The sequence below is a fragment of the Armigeres subalbatus genome, chromosome 3, assembly GCF_024139115.2.
Source record: "Armigeres subalbatus isolate Guangzhou_Male chromosome 3, GZ_Asu_2, whole genome shotgun sequence".
In the NCBI taxonomy this organism is placed as follows: domain Eukaryota; kingdom Metazoa; phylum Arthropoda; class Insecta; order Diptera; family Culicidae; genus Armigeres; species Armigeres subalbatus.
The window spans coordinates 395,280,859-395,299,528 of record NC_085141.1 but is presented as its reverse complement, the minus strand read 5'-3'; the positions used below and the strand labels follow the sequence as shown (position 1 = coordinate 395,299,528).

General features: G+C 41.2%; 2 protein-coding genes across 3 annotated transcripts in view; one reads left to right on the top strand and one right to left on the bottom strand.

The window, feature by feature from the left end:
• The window catches only part of LOC134226859 (RNA-binding protein 24-A-like), a 303,788-nt gene that overhangs the window by 250,592 nt on the left and 34,526 nt on the right, over positions 1-18,670 (bottom strand). The window lies entirely within an intron of this gene.
• On the top strand, positions 2,163-3,080 carry LOC134223981 (uncharacterized). Its single transcript, XM_062703198.1, has one exon. The coding sequence runs from the start codon at positions 2,324-2,326 to the stop codon at positions 3,065-3,067; it is 744 nt and encodes a 247-aa protein (XP_062559182.1). The 5' UTR covers positions 2,163-2,323; the 3' UTR covers positions 3,068-3,080.

Below are 18,670 nucleotides of genomic sequence, written 5' to 3'. Positions count from 1 at the left end.
CTGAGAGTACAGGCAGTGAAAGTCAAGACAGCGAAGGAGATGACTACGTCAGTTCAGCGGACGATGGAAGCCAACCAGCCCCCACCTTGAGGGAAGTTAAGGATGCCATTCAACAGCTAAAGACCAATAAAGCAGCTGGTAAGGATGGTATCGGAGCTGAGCTCATCAAGATGGGCCCGGAAAAGCTGGCCACTTGCCTGCACAAACTGATAGTCAGAATCTGGGAAACCGAACAGCTACCGGAGGAGTGGAAGGAAGGGGTTATATGCCCCATCTACAAGAAAGGCGACAAACTGGAGTGTGAGAACTTTCGAGCGATTACCATCCTTAATGCCGCCTACAAAGTGATATCCCAGATCATCTTCCGTCGTCTGTCACCATTAGTGAACGAGTTCGTGGGAAGTTACCAAGCCGGCTTCGTTGACGGCCGCTCGACAACGGATCAGATCTTTACTGTACGGCAAATCCTTCAAAAATGCCGTGAATACCAGGTCCCAACGCACCATCTGCAAATTATGGACGAGAACAGCTTCCCTGGGAAGCTTACCAGACTATCAAAGCAACGGTGGATGGTGTGCAAAATTGTGTGAAGATTTCGGGCGGGCACTCCAGTTCGATCGAATCGCGCCGGGGACTAAGACAAGGTGATGGACTTTCGTGCCTGTTGTTCAACATTGCGGTAGAAGGTGTCATGCGGATAGCCGGGTGTAACAGCCGGGGTACGATTTTCAACAGATCCAGTCAATTTATTTGCTTCGCGGATGACATGGACATCGTCGGCGAACATTTGCAAAGGTGGCAGAACTGTACACCCGCCTGAAACGTGAAGCAACAAAAGTTGGACTAGTGGTGAATGCGTCAAAGACAAAGTACATGCTTGTGGGCGGAACCGTGCGCGACTGGGCCCGCCATTGAAGCAGTGTTACGATAGACGGGGATACCTTCGAGGTGGTCAAGGAATTCATCTACCTTGGATCCTTGCTAACGGCTGACAACAACGTTAGTCGTGAAATACGAAGGCGCATCATCTGTGGAAGTCGGACCTACTACGGGCTCCAGAAGAAACTGCGGTCGAAAAAGATTCGCCACCGCACCAAATGTGTCATGTACGAGACGCTTATAAGACCGGTTGTCCTCTACGGACATGAAACATGGACAATGCTCGAGGAGGACTTGCAAGCACTCGGAGTATTCGAGAGACGGGTGCTTAGGACCATCTTTGGCGGTGTGCGAGAAGACGGTGTGTGGCGGCGAAGAATGAACCATGACCTCGCCCAACTCTACGGCGAACCCAGTATCCAGAAGGTAGCTAAAGCCGGAAGGGTACGATGGGCAGGACATGTTGCAAGAATGCCGGACAGCAACCCTGCAAAGATGGTGTTCGCTTCCGATCCGGCAGGTACGAGACGGCGTGGAGCGCAGCGAGCGAGATGGGCAGACCAGGTGCAAAACGACTTGGCGAGCGTGGGGCGTATCCGAGGATGGAGAGATGCGGGCTCGAACCGTGCATTGTGGCGTCAAATTGTTGATTCAGTGTTATCTGTTTAGATGTTAACTAAATAAATGAAATGAATGGTTGGCAACTGGAACTATGCAATGGCACACTCTCTGCTGGTATCGACAACAGAGTGTTTGAGTGCTTACGCAGGTAGTCTTCATAGATACGAAACGATCATAACGGTTTAGTAGTCATCGGTGCACATATTTTCGACGCATTTCCAAAGCAGCAACACTGTCTCTTCAACGAAGGCCCTCCCAGAAAAGGAATTCCCTTTTTCCCCATTGTTGTGTGGTCGACTGGTGATTCTGGCTTTGGACGATTCAATTGGAACTTGTGAGCTATGGCCAGAGCTATGTTTGACGCTTCTTCCCAGATGTCGTCTCACCATTTCGTAGCCGCAATTGTGTTAAGGCGAAGGTGGTTTGAGTACCAAAACCACAGAGAACAGACGTTGAAGCTGCACTCACCATGTTGTGATAACTTTTTACTGTTCATTTTGAAATAACTTTGGAATGTCGCCGTTATCCCGTGCATAATCAGCGCTAGCGTCATCAAAAAATGCCACTGTGCGCTAGTGTCGTTATGCATGCAAGAGCATACCAGCGCCATCGTGTTGTCAAAAACATGTGTTGTGCTGTGTTGTGCTGATCGGTCGACTATTATTTTGCTCTTCAGTCTGACTTGTATTTTTTGTTGATTTTGTAATTTGAAATCGCAAAAAAAAATGATTTTAGTTGAAACTCGTGATTTCAATATCTCAACACCTCTATCTGGCCGCCGTATCGTGTGAAAACTAGAAAATATAGTTGCTTCAAGATCGCTATGGATTGCAAAAAGTGCCACCATCCCGTCATAACGAAAGAACAGCCTCACATCTATTGTAATGGAACGTGCGCCGAAGTTTACCACGCTACTTGTGTTGGGTTGAACAAAGAACAACTTGCTGCTGTGTCGCCGCCGTACAGAAACAGCTTTTGGTTGTGTGATGATTGTTTTACTGAGTTCGTACAGTGGAGGAATGAGAAAAAGGAGAGAAACGTATCAACCGCAAACGTTCAAAAATCTGTGGGCCCGAAATGTGTACTTCATGATGACATTATTGAGCTCAAGGCAAAAGTTGATTCAATAATGTCTATGCTCTCTTCGAATGGAGAATGCAACTTGGATACTGTTATGAAACACTCTACTCCAAATCAAATCGTTTGTAGTGATCCGTTTACATCTGGTTCATCAGATCAAACAGCTCTGGATGATTCTGCGAGAGTATCAAATAGTGCTAATGATAGTTTCGCATTATTGCTTACAAATATCGACAGCAGTGTCTCTGAAGATGACGTTCAAGTGATGGTATCTAGATGTCTGGGTGCCTGTGATACTGAATGCAAAAGTATTAGGAAATTAGTACCGCGATGGGTCGATACCAGCTCTCTAGATTATATCTCATTCAAAATTGTATTGAATCGGAAATGGAAATCAATTGCTATGATGCCGTCTACGTGGCCAAGAAATGTTAAATCTCGTGAGTTTAGGCAGAGACAATGTACCTGGAAACCAGATGATAGTTAGTTTGCTATATTTTTGTATCGATCACTTATATTGTTGTTTTTCTTATTATATTTAATGAAAAGCTAGCGTCTAATTTTATGTTGTGTTTTGAAGTTGTGAGTAATTTTAACAGTTTAGTGATGTAAGATACTGCCAGTGCAAAATTTGTGAAGTTTATTTTTATTAGAATTAGAATTATTCAATTAGACTAATACTAGTCCGTTGAATTAAGAAATAATAAAGAATAAAGAATAAAGAATAAATTTTGGACAAAAAAAAAAAAAAAAAAAAAAAAAAAGAGATGGGGAGTTGCAATGTCGACGTCGATGGCGTTGAGGTTCGGTGTATTTCTTTACACATGTTTTGCAAGAAATTTTGTTCGAGCCTCCATGTCTGTTCTCTGTGCCAAAACAAAGCTTTGATAGTATTGGTACAATAAAAACTTTCATATACTGTAGTAGTATTGGTGTCGTATTTATAAAAAAAAAACAAAGAATATTAGTAGGGTGGTTCAAAAAACGACCCAGCACCACCACGCTTAGTCGATTCCGTCCCATGCTCCGAGTATCCTCAAAAAACCGATTTGAACAAAAACTGGTTGAGTGCAAGCCGGTTCAAGTTTGTATGAAAACTAGTATGGGAAACTAAACCTTTTATTACACTGGCTACGGCGCTTCCCCTCCAAACGCTGGCGAAAAGAGAACTCACATAGCTGAAAGCAACATTCCAGAGACTTCAGTGAACGAAAACCGCACCGCAGGAAAGATCCATTGATAACGTAACGCAAATATAGCATTTTATACTCCACTCACCCTGGGGGCAGCAGGGACAGCAGGGACAGCATGGACCATGTCCAAGGGCTTGACGACCCCTCCCCAGCTGTCTGCGAGTCAGGGAGAACTGCCTAGGGCGTGGTGGGATTTAGCAGTGGGCTCTGCTAAAATCCCTCCCAAAAAACCACAAGTGCCCGTAATCAGACTCTATCAAAGCGACTGTGTGCCGCTTCAAAAGCACAAGCCCAGGGAGTGCCAATTGGCATGGGGAGTGTCCCTACTCCGGTAGGGTAGCGCGTGAGCTGCTTCGGCAGGGAGTGAGTGATCTGGTTGTGCTGAGACAGGAGTGTCATAGCGCGTCACCGCTATTGTCACCTCGAAGCGCAGCAGAAGTCTGAGTATGGACTGCACATGCTAAGGTAAGAGTGTCGTAGCGTAGTATCGTTGATTGGTCCCTACATACCGCTATCGACACCTCGAGGCATGGCAGTGGAGTGTTAGAGTGAGTTGTGGAGTGTACCTACTTCGGTAGGGTAGCGCGTGAGCTGCTTCGGCAGTGGTGTGATTGATCTGCTCGTGCTGAGGCAGGAGTGTCGTAGCGTAATAACTGTAACTCCCAGGCAGTTATTGCTATTGACACCTCGAAGCGCAGCAGAAGTCTGAGTATGGACTGCACATGCTGAGGTAGGAGTCGAGGTACCTATCGACACCTCGAGGCATGGCAGTGGAGTGTTAGAGTGAGCACCCGAAAAAGGGTCACATGGAGCGAATGGTCTTTGGAGAAGCTGCTTTGGCGGCAGGGTAGCAGTGGGTTGTACCCACACACCTACAGTTGTGCACATGTGGTGCATGGGGAGTGTCCCTGCTTCGGCAGGGTAGCGTGTGGTCTGCTTCGGCAGTGGTGTGATTGATCTGGTCGTGCTGAGGCAGGAGTGTCGTAGCGTAATATCTGTAGGCCCAGGCAGTTACCGCTATTGACACCTCGAGGAACGGCAGCGGAGCGCCCGTGAGAGCATCCAAGTAAGACTCAAATGGAGTGAATGGTGTGCGAGCACCCAAGTCAGTCTCGCGTGGGACGAGTGCCTGTGTGAGCGATAATGAGCGAGTACGCTTAGTACTGCCATCCCCCCAGAAGTAGTACTGCGAGGTAGTTCCTGGGGGAAACAATGGTGGAGCCCAAGGGAGTTTAGTCGGTATTACCGGTATGGTCGAGTCCGACACTCCAGTACACTTCCGTGTGGTAGTTTGGCAACTACAATGCACGTGTACTGGGTTAGTGTGTAAATGCATTCTCCCTTGTAAAAAAAAAAAAAAAAAAAAATACTCCACTCACCCTCATGTCACACTTTTTGTATGAAGTATCTGCCCCTGGTACGATAGTGTAGACTAGACTAGACTAGAAGTATCTGCCCCTGGTGCGATAGATATCACAGAAAAATTCTGGGTATTTTGTTGAATTGCACGTTTCACTGATGCCTTCTGAGAAGCCTAATCATCATGCGAAAGAATCGGCCCGTGGAAGGTCTAGTGCCATATTGGCTGCCATTGTGGTACTCTTCCAACTATGTCCTTAATGCAACAGTGACAGTGTTAGTATATTCGGAAATCAAAAGATAACATTGCAGTATGTGTCACGTACAAATAAAGTAGTTATACGAACTTGTCTTCATGACATGTAAAAGGCAAATCTTGCCACAAAACTGGTTAATTGAACACCTTAAACAGAATAAAAGCTTCAAAGGTTTACAAAAACTGTAATCCCGATAGTATCCCACAATAAGGCCCACCAATTAAGCCTTAATCACAAAACTGATTAACAAAGAAGAAATAAATTAGATAATAATTTAATTTTCTTTTACTGCCTCCCTCCATCAGGGGACAAACAATTCGACTCTGTTTGCTTTTGGGCGCATCATAACAATTTTCCTCGCAGATCTGCCAGCCGAGGCACCGAGAAGACATCGCGCAACGACGAATGCGAAAAGGAGCAGCAGACACGGGACACCCGGAAAGTTTAATGCGAAAATTATTCATTCACAACTTTTCGGCGTGATGCGAGGGACTGTATATACGATATTGGAAGGCTCGGCTGTTACGAGCGAGCAAACTTTGAAGCATGAAACAAAGCAGATTTCGTTGAGTGGACTTGATACCGGTCGGTCGCAGCCGACCGGGGCGACGCCACCCGCAAGGACCATAAGCCGTAATCGGTCGGAGATGTATGCATAATGTTGATGTTCCATTACCACCAGTTTCTCGTTTCTGATGCAAAGTTAAAAAAACTGGGGCAGACATTCATTCGTAGACGGCTGCCATCGTTTAAATCCAGTGAATATAAAAATATATCTTGCGTTGCCGGTTCATAGGCTGTGTTCCATTTTTCCCTGACTCGATATTTACTCACGTGCTCTTGTTCGTCCTTTGTCGACGAGGCTTGAAAATGTGGCTTGCGATTGCATATTCAATGTATGATCCACCTGTCTATTGTTATCTATTGGGAGTAGATAGACATGTGTGGGGATCCAGTGGCCAATGAAAGTGTGTTCTAGCAAATAAAAACTGTTTCTATGTGACAGAACATTTTGCTATCGATTTTACGTCAAAAACACATACCATGCCTATAAAAAATTAAACATATTCTATTGCTGAGATAGATAAATTACAAATAATCTGCATACCAAACCGATATTAATTTTTTACTATGATGAGCATATTTGCACTTTGCTACCATTGAACCAAAAATCCACTTGAGGTAATGTGCTACACTAATTTTTAAATCGATTGGATTTCATGAATGACTCAATATGTAAAATTTAATAAGCTAAAGTAATTTTTTGGGTTGGCGTATTGTATGCTGAGGGTGGCTGGGTTCGATTCCCGGTGCCGGTCTAGGCAATTTTCGGATTGCAAATTGTCTCGACTTCCCTGAGCATAAAAGTATCATCGTGTTAGCCTCATGATATATGAATGCAAAAATGGTAACCTGGCTTAGAAACCTCGCAGTTAATAACTGTGGAAGTGCTAAATGAACACTAAGCTGTGAGGCGGCTCTGTCCCAGTGTGGGGATGTAATGCCAATAAGAAGAAGAAGAAGAAGAAGAACCTCCATTTTGGTTATATAATGACTTTATTTTGAAGCTTCTAGAAGGGCAGATTGACTCAATTTCTAAAACCAGCAGAATGCTGATCAACAAATTTCATTTTTGTTAGACTACCGGAAGGAAAATTGAGTATGCGTGTTTGGAATCATGTTTTAAAAGTTTTATAAGAAAATGCCAATTTTCAATTATTTTAATTTATAAATTCAGTACAATTTATGAATTGCATCTGGTATACAAATGGGTCGCGGAATCATGGGCCATGATTTATTTTGTAATTTGAGAATTCTTCACTCAAATTCCTTCGTGGTGAATGCTCCCCCGCCTTTCTCCGGTAAATCTGTGGTGGAACAATGTGCGGGTCCGTCCAATCGTAAATTATTATCCCGGCCATCTCTCCCGAACACGGAGAGGACGCTAATGGCGCACGCAATATGATCCTTTTCACACGTGTGAATGTGGTGTGGTTTGAATGGCAAACAGCCTCCATAAATCTCTGTCCCAACAACAGGAGCCACAGCACTACGACGGAATTTGGACCCATTGTTCTTCGCCCCACAAACATTTCTGGAGGCTCCATCCAGCACCTTACATCGGATCCGCTCGGCACGACAAATAATACGACAAACTTTTCCCATCTCATCTGACACTCGCAGATGAGTCCTGGCCGGGTGCGTGTGGCAAAGTGGCAATGACTACATCCTTAAACTGCAATAAAAAATTCGAATTTGCCTGCAAAATGAAACGGAACATCGTCGGTTCAAATAAAGGTAGTAAACGGAGAAAAGCAGTAAACATATTAAAAGAGCTTCTCTTATCTTCTGAGGTGGTCATAAAGCGTCGAATGAGGACGACTTTGCGCGCCGCCGTCGAGTCTGAGTCATTCGAAATTCCAATGTGCATCGTGTAGGTATTTATACACAGAAAATAATAATGAAAAATAAACAGCGCGTAAAACTTGACAAGCGGAAATTTACGCTATTCTACGCTGAAATGGCCCTCTTCCTAACAATATTGCTTACAACTTGTATGCAATATCGACGATTCACGTCAAATATTGTATACATTTAGGCTACTTCTCGTGTGGAAGTACGCTAATAATGACGTTCCATTTATGTGCATGATTTTCAGCGTAAATCTCAGTGGATTTTTCTATCTGTGTATTATAAGATTTTATATTATAAGAGGCTAGAGGGTAGAAGGCTGATTCTGTCATCTTAAAGAGACAGATTTGTGTTATCTACCTCACGCCAATAGTGGCAAGAATGTTGAATGAAATCAATTTTCAATTAAGTTTCAGTAAATTATGACGTCGTGGTAGTACATAATTGTACAAATGAGTAAGAAGTAAAATTATTTCATTTATTGCTTGACACTAGTCCTAAAAATAAAACACATACAAATAGTATATAATAAATGATCACTTTTAATTTTCTGTCTGTCTCATTTGTAAAATTAAACTTAAAAGTGACAGTTCGAATATTAAAAAATCATCCGGTCTTTAGAATGGCTAGTGCTCCCCAGCAATTCCAATAAGACATCGGTTCGACATGATTCGATATCTATCAAAAGTAATCTTGCTCTCCGAGCAGGGTTATTCGATAATTATTGAAATGTCACTTTTAAGTTTAACATCAGTTTAATTCTCCAAATGAGACAGACCCTTAGACGTGGTTCAGAATGAAATACTCATTAAAGGCCTAAAATCATCACACAGTTGCGTTGCTTTTATCAGTCTAGTAAACTTCCCGGGAAAGTTATTCTCTTCTACAACTTCCCATGGCTTAACGCGTACAGTCTTGAAATCGATCCAATGATGGTGCTCTTGTAAGGCATTGGAAAGCATCCACAAACACGCTTTTCACTTTCGGTTCTTGATTTAGTATTACTTTAAAGTAATGCTAAATCAAGAACCGAGAGTGAAAAGCGTGTCAGTGTAACTTCCGGAGGAATTCCCGGAGGACCTTCCGGAGAAATTCCCGGAGGATCTTCCGGAGGAATTCCCGGAGGACCATCTGAAGGAATTCCCGGAGGACCTTCCTGAAGAATTCGGAGGAACTTCCGGAAGAATTCGGAGGAACTTCGGAGGAATTCCGGAGGAACTTCCGGAGGAATTCCCGGAGGAACTTCCGGAGGAATTCCCGGAGGAACTTCCGGAGGAATTCCCGGAGGAACTTCCGGAGGAATTCCCGGAGGAACTTCCGGAGGAATTCCTGGAGGAACTTCCGGAGGAATTTCCGGAGGAACTTCCGGAGGAATTCCCGGAGGAACTTCCGGAGGAATTCCCGGAGGAACTTCCAGAGGAATTCCCGGAGCTCACTTCCAGACATATTCATAGTCAGCTCTGGACTGTCAATATTCGGTTAAATATTAGTCATTGTACACTTGTACAGTCATTGCAATTCTATAAATTGATAAATTTTCTGTAATTTGAACACGTTTTAAATGCGTAAAATAATTTATCATGGAGAATCTTGAGGAGCTTTATCGTGTATTCGGCTGCAGTGGCTGTTGCATGAACGTTGGGATTGCAAACGCGCCCACAAGGTGAGAGTGATCGACGCGCACGCCCCAAAGTACAAAAACCCACGTGGATGCGACGTCTGGAGACCAGCATCGCCACACTGCGGTCAAAGTTCGGAAAGCTAGTTCGGAATGTTGCTGAAATTGTGAAACCCACAGAACTCCCTGATCTCACCGAGGCGAACATAACTGAGATCCTCGACACCCATGTACAGCAGTTGACTGCTCTTGCTAAACGACTGCAACGTTATGGAGAATGTTGGAAGAGGGAGGAGCAAAATCGAATTTAAATATCTTGGCTGTGCATATGCACAGCATATGTTTCGAAATGGACAAATTGATATGAAATTTGCGAAAAAGAATCCACGTGTCTTGGAGGGACTCGAACCCTCAACCTCCTACTCTCTAGATAGGCGTGATAACCCCTACACAACAAGACCACTTAAAGGTCACGTTTGCGGAAAAGCCAAAAAGGCAATCAAACTCATCAAATGCTTTAGCCAAGCAAGCCTTTGGCACAGCAGAGTGCGATTGAATTCGCATTCTATACCGTCCCGCCCAGTCCGTTGCTGGGGGGCATGGAGTGCGATCCTCTCGTTTAATAAACAATGTGCACTCGCTTGGCTGTGGATATACAACAGTAAAGCAAATGTGGAGATTGGGCAAATCAAGCATCCGAAAGATATTCAATTTGCAAAAAAGAGAGCTAACCGCGGTGGAGGTTGGTACTCGGATTCTGATGGCTTTTCCGCAAACGTGACCTTTAAGTGGTCTTGTTGTGTAGGGGTTATCACGCCTATCTAGAGAGTAGGAGGTTGAGGGTTCGAGTCCCTCCAAGACACGTGGATTCTTTTTCGCAAATTTCATATCAATTTGTCCATTTTGAAACATATGCTGTGCATATGCACAGCCAAGATATTTAACAAAAAAATGGTTTTCGTACGGCCGAGTTGCCGAATAATATGCAATTAATTGCAAAATCGAATGTTCAACATCGTTTGGCTAGATTCCTTTTTTGTTTAAATAAAAATAGTTCAACTTGTATTTCTGTTCTTTGTGTTTGTTTTCAAAGTATTAGTGGATAACATAAAACAATATTTTATGATAACATTGATGAGTTTAACAATTGCACTTCGGTCACAGACTCGAAAAAAAATAGAATACTACAATGGAATGTACGAGGTCTTAATAATATGGAAAAAGTTGATAACGTTCTGGAATTTCTTGACTGTTTACGTGTGCCAATTGATGTTCTTGTGTAAGGCGAAACGTGGCTCAAACATAAAAATTGTGCGTTATATCTTCAAGGTTTTCAATATTTTCATGTAGAGAATCCTCATCCGGAGGATTGGCTGTTTTTGTTAGAAACACAATTCAATTTAAAACTATTGAAAATGTGATGCACGAAGAATTTCATCACATCCATATAGAACTGAAGATGGATGTATATTATGATGTTCACTGCGTGTATCGACCTCCATCTTTCAATTTCAACAGCTTTCAATCAACACATTTTGGACCATGTTATTTGTGGTATAGAACAGTCCTCATCACTTCAAAATGACACCATTTATAGCCTTGTTAGTGACCATCTTCCTATCATATCTAGTTTAAATATATCAGCTAAAACAAACCGGATGAAGCTTTCGAAACAAATAGTGGAGAATAGAAAACTCAATAATGCGTTCACGAGTTTCATCAACGGTATAAATAGAGTTGACGATGTCAATCAATGCCTCGAAAGTATAATTCAGAATTACAATAACATTTTGCAAAATTGCACGAGAACAATAAATAAGACAGTTAAAATCAAAGGCACACAAGGTCCCTGGATGACCTCAAATCTATGACAGTTAATAAAATTAAAAAAATAATTATCATCCTCATATAAAAGCTATGTTAGACCATCTTTCTAAAAAGCTCGATAAATCCAAAAGAGAAACTAAAAAAGCAAAACTGAAACTGAAGAAATATTAAATAATACAACTCATAAAAAGATGTGGAAGCAAATAAACATTTTATTTGGGCGAAAAAATATTGCGAACAAACCATCGATAATGGTGAAAAATACGTCGTGTTGTCGTGCGAAATGATTAACACATATTTTTCTAGTATCGGGGCTACTGTCTAATGAAATTCCACTTAATGAACGAAATGATCCTTTGGTAAACACTAATGTGTTACAACAATCAATATACTTGAGACCGAGTACCCCAAATGAAATTATTAACCTAATTGCTGATCTAAAAATTAAAAAAGCTTCTGGTCCAGACAATATTCCAACACGTTTGGTCAAATGTGTAACAAATATTTTGGCAATAATTTTCCAAAATCCATCAACTAGATTAACAGTGTAATCAAATTCCAACAAAATGAAGCTTTCACTCTATCATCAGCTTACGCGCTATCTCCCTGAATTAGTTGAGGCAACTGAAGCTTTTCGAAGCTAAGCTTTAAGATTGTCTCCGGGAACTCACGAGAATCTCCACGGATCTCATTCAGCCAACCACAGAGCAAAGCAACTTTACCTTTTTAAACGAAGTTCAAGGCTTTACAGATTTTTATACCCGCACTCAAAATAGAAAAGAAACTAAGGATGAAGCGGGATGCTTAGATATGATTGACATAAGGCAGAAGGAGATGGGGGTGGGCTTTACTGCGAACGTATAATACAGATACGAATCAGCAGAATCTAATATGCAAATTCCTATTGTGGGTTAATTTGATTCTCGTGCGATTCGTCAGCCTGCATAGTTCGGTGTGATTAGTCTGCTAAAGACAAGAAAAAGATTTTAAGAAACCATTTTGTAAAATCTTAAAGCTATCTAAAAAATTGTATAACTTAGAGTAGTTAAAAACAAACGAAAGGTGAAAAACATAAGGCAAATTATTAGATTTTGTAAAATAACGACCAAAATAGTTTTTCCAGATTTAAGTTTTGCTAAAGAGTAGCTTTTGTGCACCACCTTAACAGGTGATAAAAGTTCCTGTTTCTGTAAGGTAAGAAATTAATTGTGCCTAAGTAGTGCGAAATGAGAATTTTGAAATTATTCGCTTGACCAGGCGAATCCCGCTGGTCATCGCGGGTGCTTGTGTGGGGTCGATTTGGCGGTGAACAATTTGGTCCGGAGTCACCCTAGTGCCGCCTATCACCTTAAAAGTTTCCTCTCTCGTATACCCTACGCTACACGACTCGCCACGTGAAAGCTCCTGCAATTTATCGACGATACGTAAGTCATCGCACGAATCTCTCACAAAGCTTCCGAGAACACCGAAGCGAAGCAAGAATCGTTGTGTGAGTGAGCTATCATCATCGTCAACGCTGTATGCAGGTGATCGTCGGTAGCTATACGAGACGTACTATCTGGAGTTGAAGCTTTGGCGCCAAGTATTAGAGCATACTCAACAGCATTTTCATTCATTTTTATTCAATGCTTCAACAAAATTATTGAAACTGGGAGGTATCCTGACTGTTTAAAAATAGCCAAGGTTATCCCGATTTTTAAATCTGGTGATCCTGGTTCACTCGATAACTACAGACCCATCTCAACACTTTCGGTTTTCAATAAAGTGTTTGAGAAATTGTTGGTTAATAGATTAGTAATTTTTTTCAAAAAGCATAATTTACTCTACACGTATCAGTATGGCTTCCGGCAAGCCTGTAGCACGACTAATGCGATCACAGAGTTAGTTGACTTTATTCTTAAAGAAATTGACTCTAAAAAAATGGTAGGAGCACTGTTTATAGACTTGAAAAAGGCTTTCGACACATTAAACCATGATATTTTGTTAAGGAAACTAAATGCCTACGGGATAAGGGGAATCGCATTACAATTATTCGCTAGTTACCTATCCAACAGACAGCAATACGTTGTTATTAATAATAACAGAAGCTCTGAAACTGCTATCTCCCATGGAGTTCCGCAGGGTAGCAATATCGGGCCAATACTGTTTTTAGTGTACATACATCAATGATCTAAGTAGTTTGCCACTGAACGGTTTACCAAGGTTGTTTGCAGACGACACTGCTCTATTTTACCCAAATAGTGACCCTCATATGATGATTGAGTCCATAAAGCATGATTTAAAATTATTAAAAGTGTATTTTTCGAGTAATCTTCTGTCCTTCAACTTAATGAAGAATGCCCTGAAAAAGCGATTGCCAGAGCATTTAGATCCTGTTTTAGTTTGTGTCTCAATTGACAAAGTAGATTTTATCATGGGAAGGTCATATAAAATATATTGAAAAAAAGGTTGCTAGTTTATGTGGTATACTGAGTGAAGTTCAAAGCTCCGTTCTCCAACATGTCCTACTGAAATTTTATTATGCCCATATTCACTCCCAGCTGCAATACATTATAACAGTATGGGGTCGTGCATGCAAATCTAAACTGATCAGACTACAAGTGTTACAAAATAGATGCCTTAAAATTATTTTTAAATTGTCATGCTTACACTCAACTTCTGCCCTTTATACCAATACTTCTCATAACATTTTACCACTTCTTGGCTTATGCGAGCTACAAACAAAAATTATGGTTCATGGTATATTGCACAACACTACTCATTGTAATATAATCCTCAGCAATGTCACACAACTACATGCTACGCGACAAGCTGGTAATTTGGCATTTGCAAGAGCTTCATGCACCCAAGGCCAACGTCGTTTTTCATATATAGCACCTCTTAAATATAATGCTTTACCTAATGAATTGAAACATGTCTCAATCCACACCTGTTTAAAATTAAAGCAAAAGTGTATCTTGAAGGAAAAATTAATGAATCCTTAATTTAAATGTTAAAGCCATTACGAAGAAGTTAGTTTCTATGTAGATGTGTCATTCATCTGGGTCCCTTAGAAGGAGAATATCTCCACTGGGATTCTGTTATGAAACTTTGATTAGTAATTTTCATTCTCGTATTTAGATTCATAGTTGTTTATCTTCTCAGCTTTTAAATTTCTTCTTCTTCTTCTTCTTATTGGCATTACATCCCCACACTGGGACAGAGCCGCCTCGCAGCTTAGTGTTCGTTAAGCTCTTCCACAGTTATTAACTGCGAGGTTTCTAAGCCAGGTTACCATTTTTGCATTCGTATATCATGAGGCTAGCACGATGATACTTTTATGCCCAGGGAAGTCGAGACAATTTCCAATCCGAAAATTGCCTAGACCGGCACCGGGAATCGAACCCAGCCACCCTCAGCATGGTCTTGCTTTGTAGCTGCGCGTCTTACCGCACGGCTAAGGAGGGCTTTTAAATTTAAATTATTCGAATATTTCTTGCTTTTTTTGTTGTTGCCAGTTAATAAGCTGAAATAGTTGCGTCCATTACCAGGAAGTTCAAATTAGGGCTTCTTGGTGTGGAGGAGAGTGGCATTAACGAAAGGGAGTTCTACAACCACATCCGAAACGACAAAGCCCCGACTTTGGCGAGGGCCTTCCCGAGATTGGAGAAGTCACGCAGTTTTGGTCCAATCTATGGGAGAACTCCGTCATACACAACGGCGATGGTGTGTGGATGGCAGAACAGCGATATTGTGGTGGAATTGGAGATATGACCGCCATCAACGTGACTGCCCAAGACATTTGTAAGGCTACCCGGTATACCAAGAATTGGGCTGCACCAGGACCCGATTTTGTGCATAATTTCTGGTATAAGAAAATAACGGGCAGAAGGCGGAATGCTTCAACTCGGTACTAGATAACCCCGGGCAGCTACCGGAGCCGCCACGAAATCTATCGCACTGTATGTGAAGCTGACCACGGATTCAGTGCCCTGCATCTGGCGCAGGAGGACTATCAGCTAAATTGCGCGACATCAAAACTGTCGATGAGATGATCGCATCATGGAAGCAAAAGGAGCTGCATGGGACGCGCCCCCAATATCGGCAAAGTGGCGTCGAATACGTGGTTGGTGCTAAACCTGTGCGCCGCCGCTCCACGCCGCCGCCGACACTTATTAACGTACGCCGACGCCGGTCAAGGTGTCGGCGGCGCGCCATACGCCGATTGGCTCCACGCCGCCGAATTTCGTATTTCACGCCGATGATTGGCCAACAGTTTGCAGTGTGTTTGCATTTGCCGAACCAAGGCAACCCATCAGGCAATTAAATAGCTATTATATATTTAGCAGATTTGTTATCTCTATCACTTTTACCCGCATTGGCGTGTTAAATGCTAAATCATCCAAGAACTTTTTGGCTTTAAGAGGTGAGCCAGCCTAGGACTGAAAACCTCAATAATAAAGACGAAAAAAAAAACTTTTTGGCTACAGACACGTGACCCTTCAAATTGAACATTTCCTTCATTCCTCCTTGAACTTAAATTACCAGAAACGGTTCGATTTTTTTTTTGATAAACTTTTCCCAAAGAAAATTTTTTGATTTTCCTTAATGAATGGCTGAAGGAAGTCCTGGAGAAAGTTTTGAAAGAATACCTGAAGAAAATTGTTAGAGTCTTTAGCAATTTCTGGATTTATCTCCATAGTGATTTTCTGGATAATATTCGGAAGGAATCCCTGGAGAAAATTCCGAAGGAGTTCTTGGAGAAATATCCATAGAAATTCTTCAAGAAATTTAAGAATGTCGGCAATTCCTTTAGGAGTTCCATTGGAAATGGACTTAAATACCGTTTCCATTTCTGTCCTATACTATTCAACTATCTAGCAGTAGCTGCTAGAATTGGAAATGAACTAAAAAGCTCTTTTCTTACATCCAATGAGAAATTCTATCAGTTACTGTCTCCTATCTATTACATTGGCAGCTCGTTAACCAAGACGAACCTCTGCTTCTCAAACCTAACCCCCAAACATTCCAATAAACGATTAATTATTTTAGAGCGTCTTAGGGGAAATGCTACAAGGCTAAAAGACTATTATTCTTCCATTTACTTCCACTATTCACTTTTTTATGTATCAATAACAAACGTCGATGTCGATAACAAACACTGAAGAAGTTTCCAAGTAGGAAACGAAATACGTATCTGCTTGTTGATACATACAAAAGTTAATAGTGGAAGTAAATGGAAGAATAATAGTCTTTAACCTTGTAACATTCTTTGTTTGACTATTATCGGCTCTTTCAGTCTTATAAAGCAGCTAAAACGTTGTTCGTCTATTTTTCGACGTTTTGGTGTATATTTCACCTTCTTCAGGGATTTAGAGGCTATGTTTCCCTGAAGAAGGTGAAATATACACCGAAACGTCGGAAAATAGATGCAGCAACGTTTTAGCTGCTTTATAAGACTGAAAGAGCCGATAATAGTCAAACAAAATTGAGCACAACAGTCGAAAGCATCCTTTCAAATCTTGTAACATTCCAATAAACTCCGAAAGAACTCGCGGCAAGTGCATAGGTATAGTCGGCTTGCAGTGGGCGAGTGATCGCATCATCATTTCCTCCCCCTTCACTACATTGACTTGCATTCTGACGTGGCAGGCACAAGTGTGACCTAACAAATGAGATCACTAGTACTTGTACATTGAAGATGAGTGCTAAATAGCCCCAAGCAAACATCTGTTGGTTCTCTGTGCAAGAACAGCTGATCTGGTCAAAATGGAGTAGCAACTACGGGCAGTCAAACAAGCTCAAGCTCAAGCTTGAGAGAAATATAGGAATTTCTATTTAAATTCCAATAACTATTTGTTTGGAAAATCAACTAAAAATTTCTTCGTAAATTCCTTTCAGAATTGACCTATCCCGTCAATAATTTTCATTCGCGCAATTGATTCTTTAGCTTATTTAAGGTCAGCTTATTCCTTCAAGAATTGAGTCGAAAGTTCCTCCAGGAATTTCTTCAAAAATCTCTTTAGAAAATCCACCAGGAATTAAATTGGACAAAGGTATTCCTTCAGAAAACACATTCCTGAAGGAATTTCTAAGAAAAATCTTATATCAAATTTTGAAGGTTTTCTCCTAAAGGGATTTCCGAATGTATTCCTAAAACAGTGTCCATAGATATTCCTATAGAAATTCTTGAAAGATTTCCCATGTCTGTTTTCCAAGAAATTCTTAAAGGAATTTTCAAAGGAATTCCTAAAAAGTTTTCGAATGAGTTTCTGAAGAAATTCCCAAAAGACTCCGTAAAGGAATTTCCGAAGCAATCCATAAAGTAATTACTAAGGAATTTGCTGAAGGAACTTTTAGAGAAATTTCGGAATAAATTTCCGAAGAATTACCCGAATAAATTTTTAAAGGAATTCTTGGAGGAAGTTCTGAAGGAATTCATAGAGAAATTCTAAATTAATTCTTAGAATTCCTTTTTTAGAATTTTCTTAGCAATATCTTGAAGCATTTCCAAACGAATTTTTGGATTTATATCCGGAGAACTTTCCGAAGAACTTATGTGCAGTGATGCGGCAATGTCCTAGTGGAGGATGCAATGTAAGCTTTTACTGTGGAGACACAAGCTAGAGCTATTAGGATGTTCGCCTCATCGGTCTGACTGTAGCTAACAATTGTACAAAAAATTCTTAAAAATACACAAGCATTTTTTCTCAGCTCAAAATTCTTAAAGCCGATTCACGCCGCCACCGCCGCCGAACATTGCTTACGGCGTGACGCCGCCGCCGCCGGTGTAAAAATGGCCTTACGCCGCCGCCGTTAACAAATACTTCGGCACACAGGTCTAGTTGGTGCGGGGTGAACTCTTCTCAAAAACAGAAGAATTTATGTTAGCCATCCAGGACCGGGTAATTTCGACAAAGAACTATCGGCACTAATATTAGACCTGTTCACCATTTTCAAAAGTATTCCAGATTCAAAGTGCCACCCCTCTATTTCAATGAGTATATTAAATGAAGTCTCCTGACCAATTTTCAGCCAAATCCTTGGAGATTTAGAGGTGCATCAAACGAGATTTGTGATTTTTCAGACTTTTTCGTAAAAATATCGTCTGAGTGCATCAATTTAACTCCACATAATAAAAGGATTAGTCGTTGATAGTTTCTTTAGACTGTTATCTACCACTTTGTCATTGATGCTAGGACGTTTAGAGAGCTTATTCTATGACTTTTTATTAGATTTAGTTGAAAAAAAAATGCCTGAAAACCAGAAAAATAACACTTGTTATAAGACGAGTTTGTAAAATCCCATTTAATTCCACTACTTACTTAAATGGGATTGTAGAATCTCGTCTTATGACAAGTGAAGACATTCCACTAAAAAGCTCAAAATAATTTTTTTAACAGAAACATAATTTATGCAATTCCTGATCATAATATCTGGTTTAC

What these genes read in the sequence shown, in the direction of transcription:
- LOC134223981 (XM_062703198.1), top strand. Translation starts at nt 2,324, where the DNA reads ATGGATTGCAAAAAGTGCCACCATCCCGTCATAACGAAAGAACAGCCT.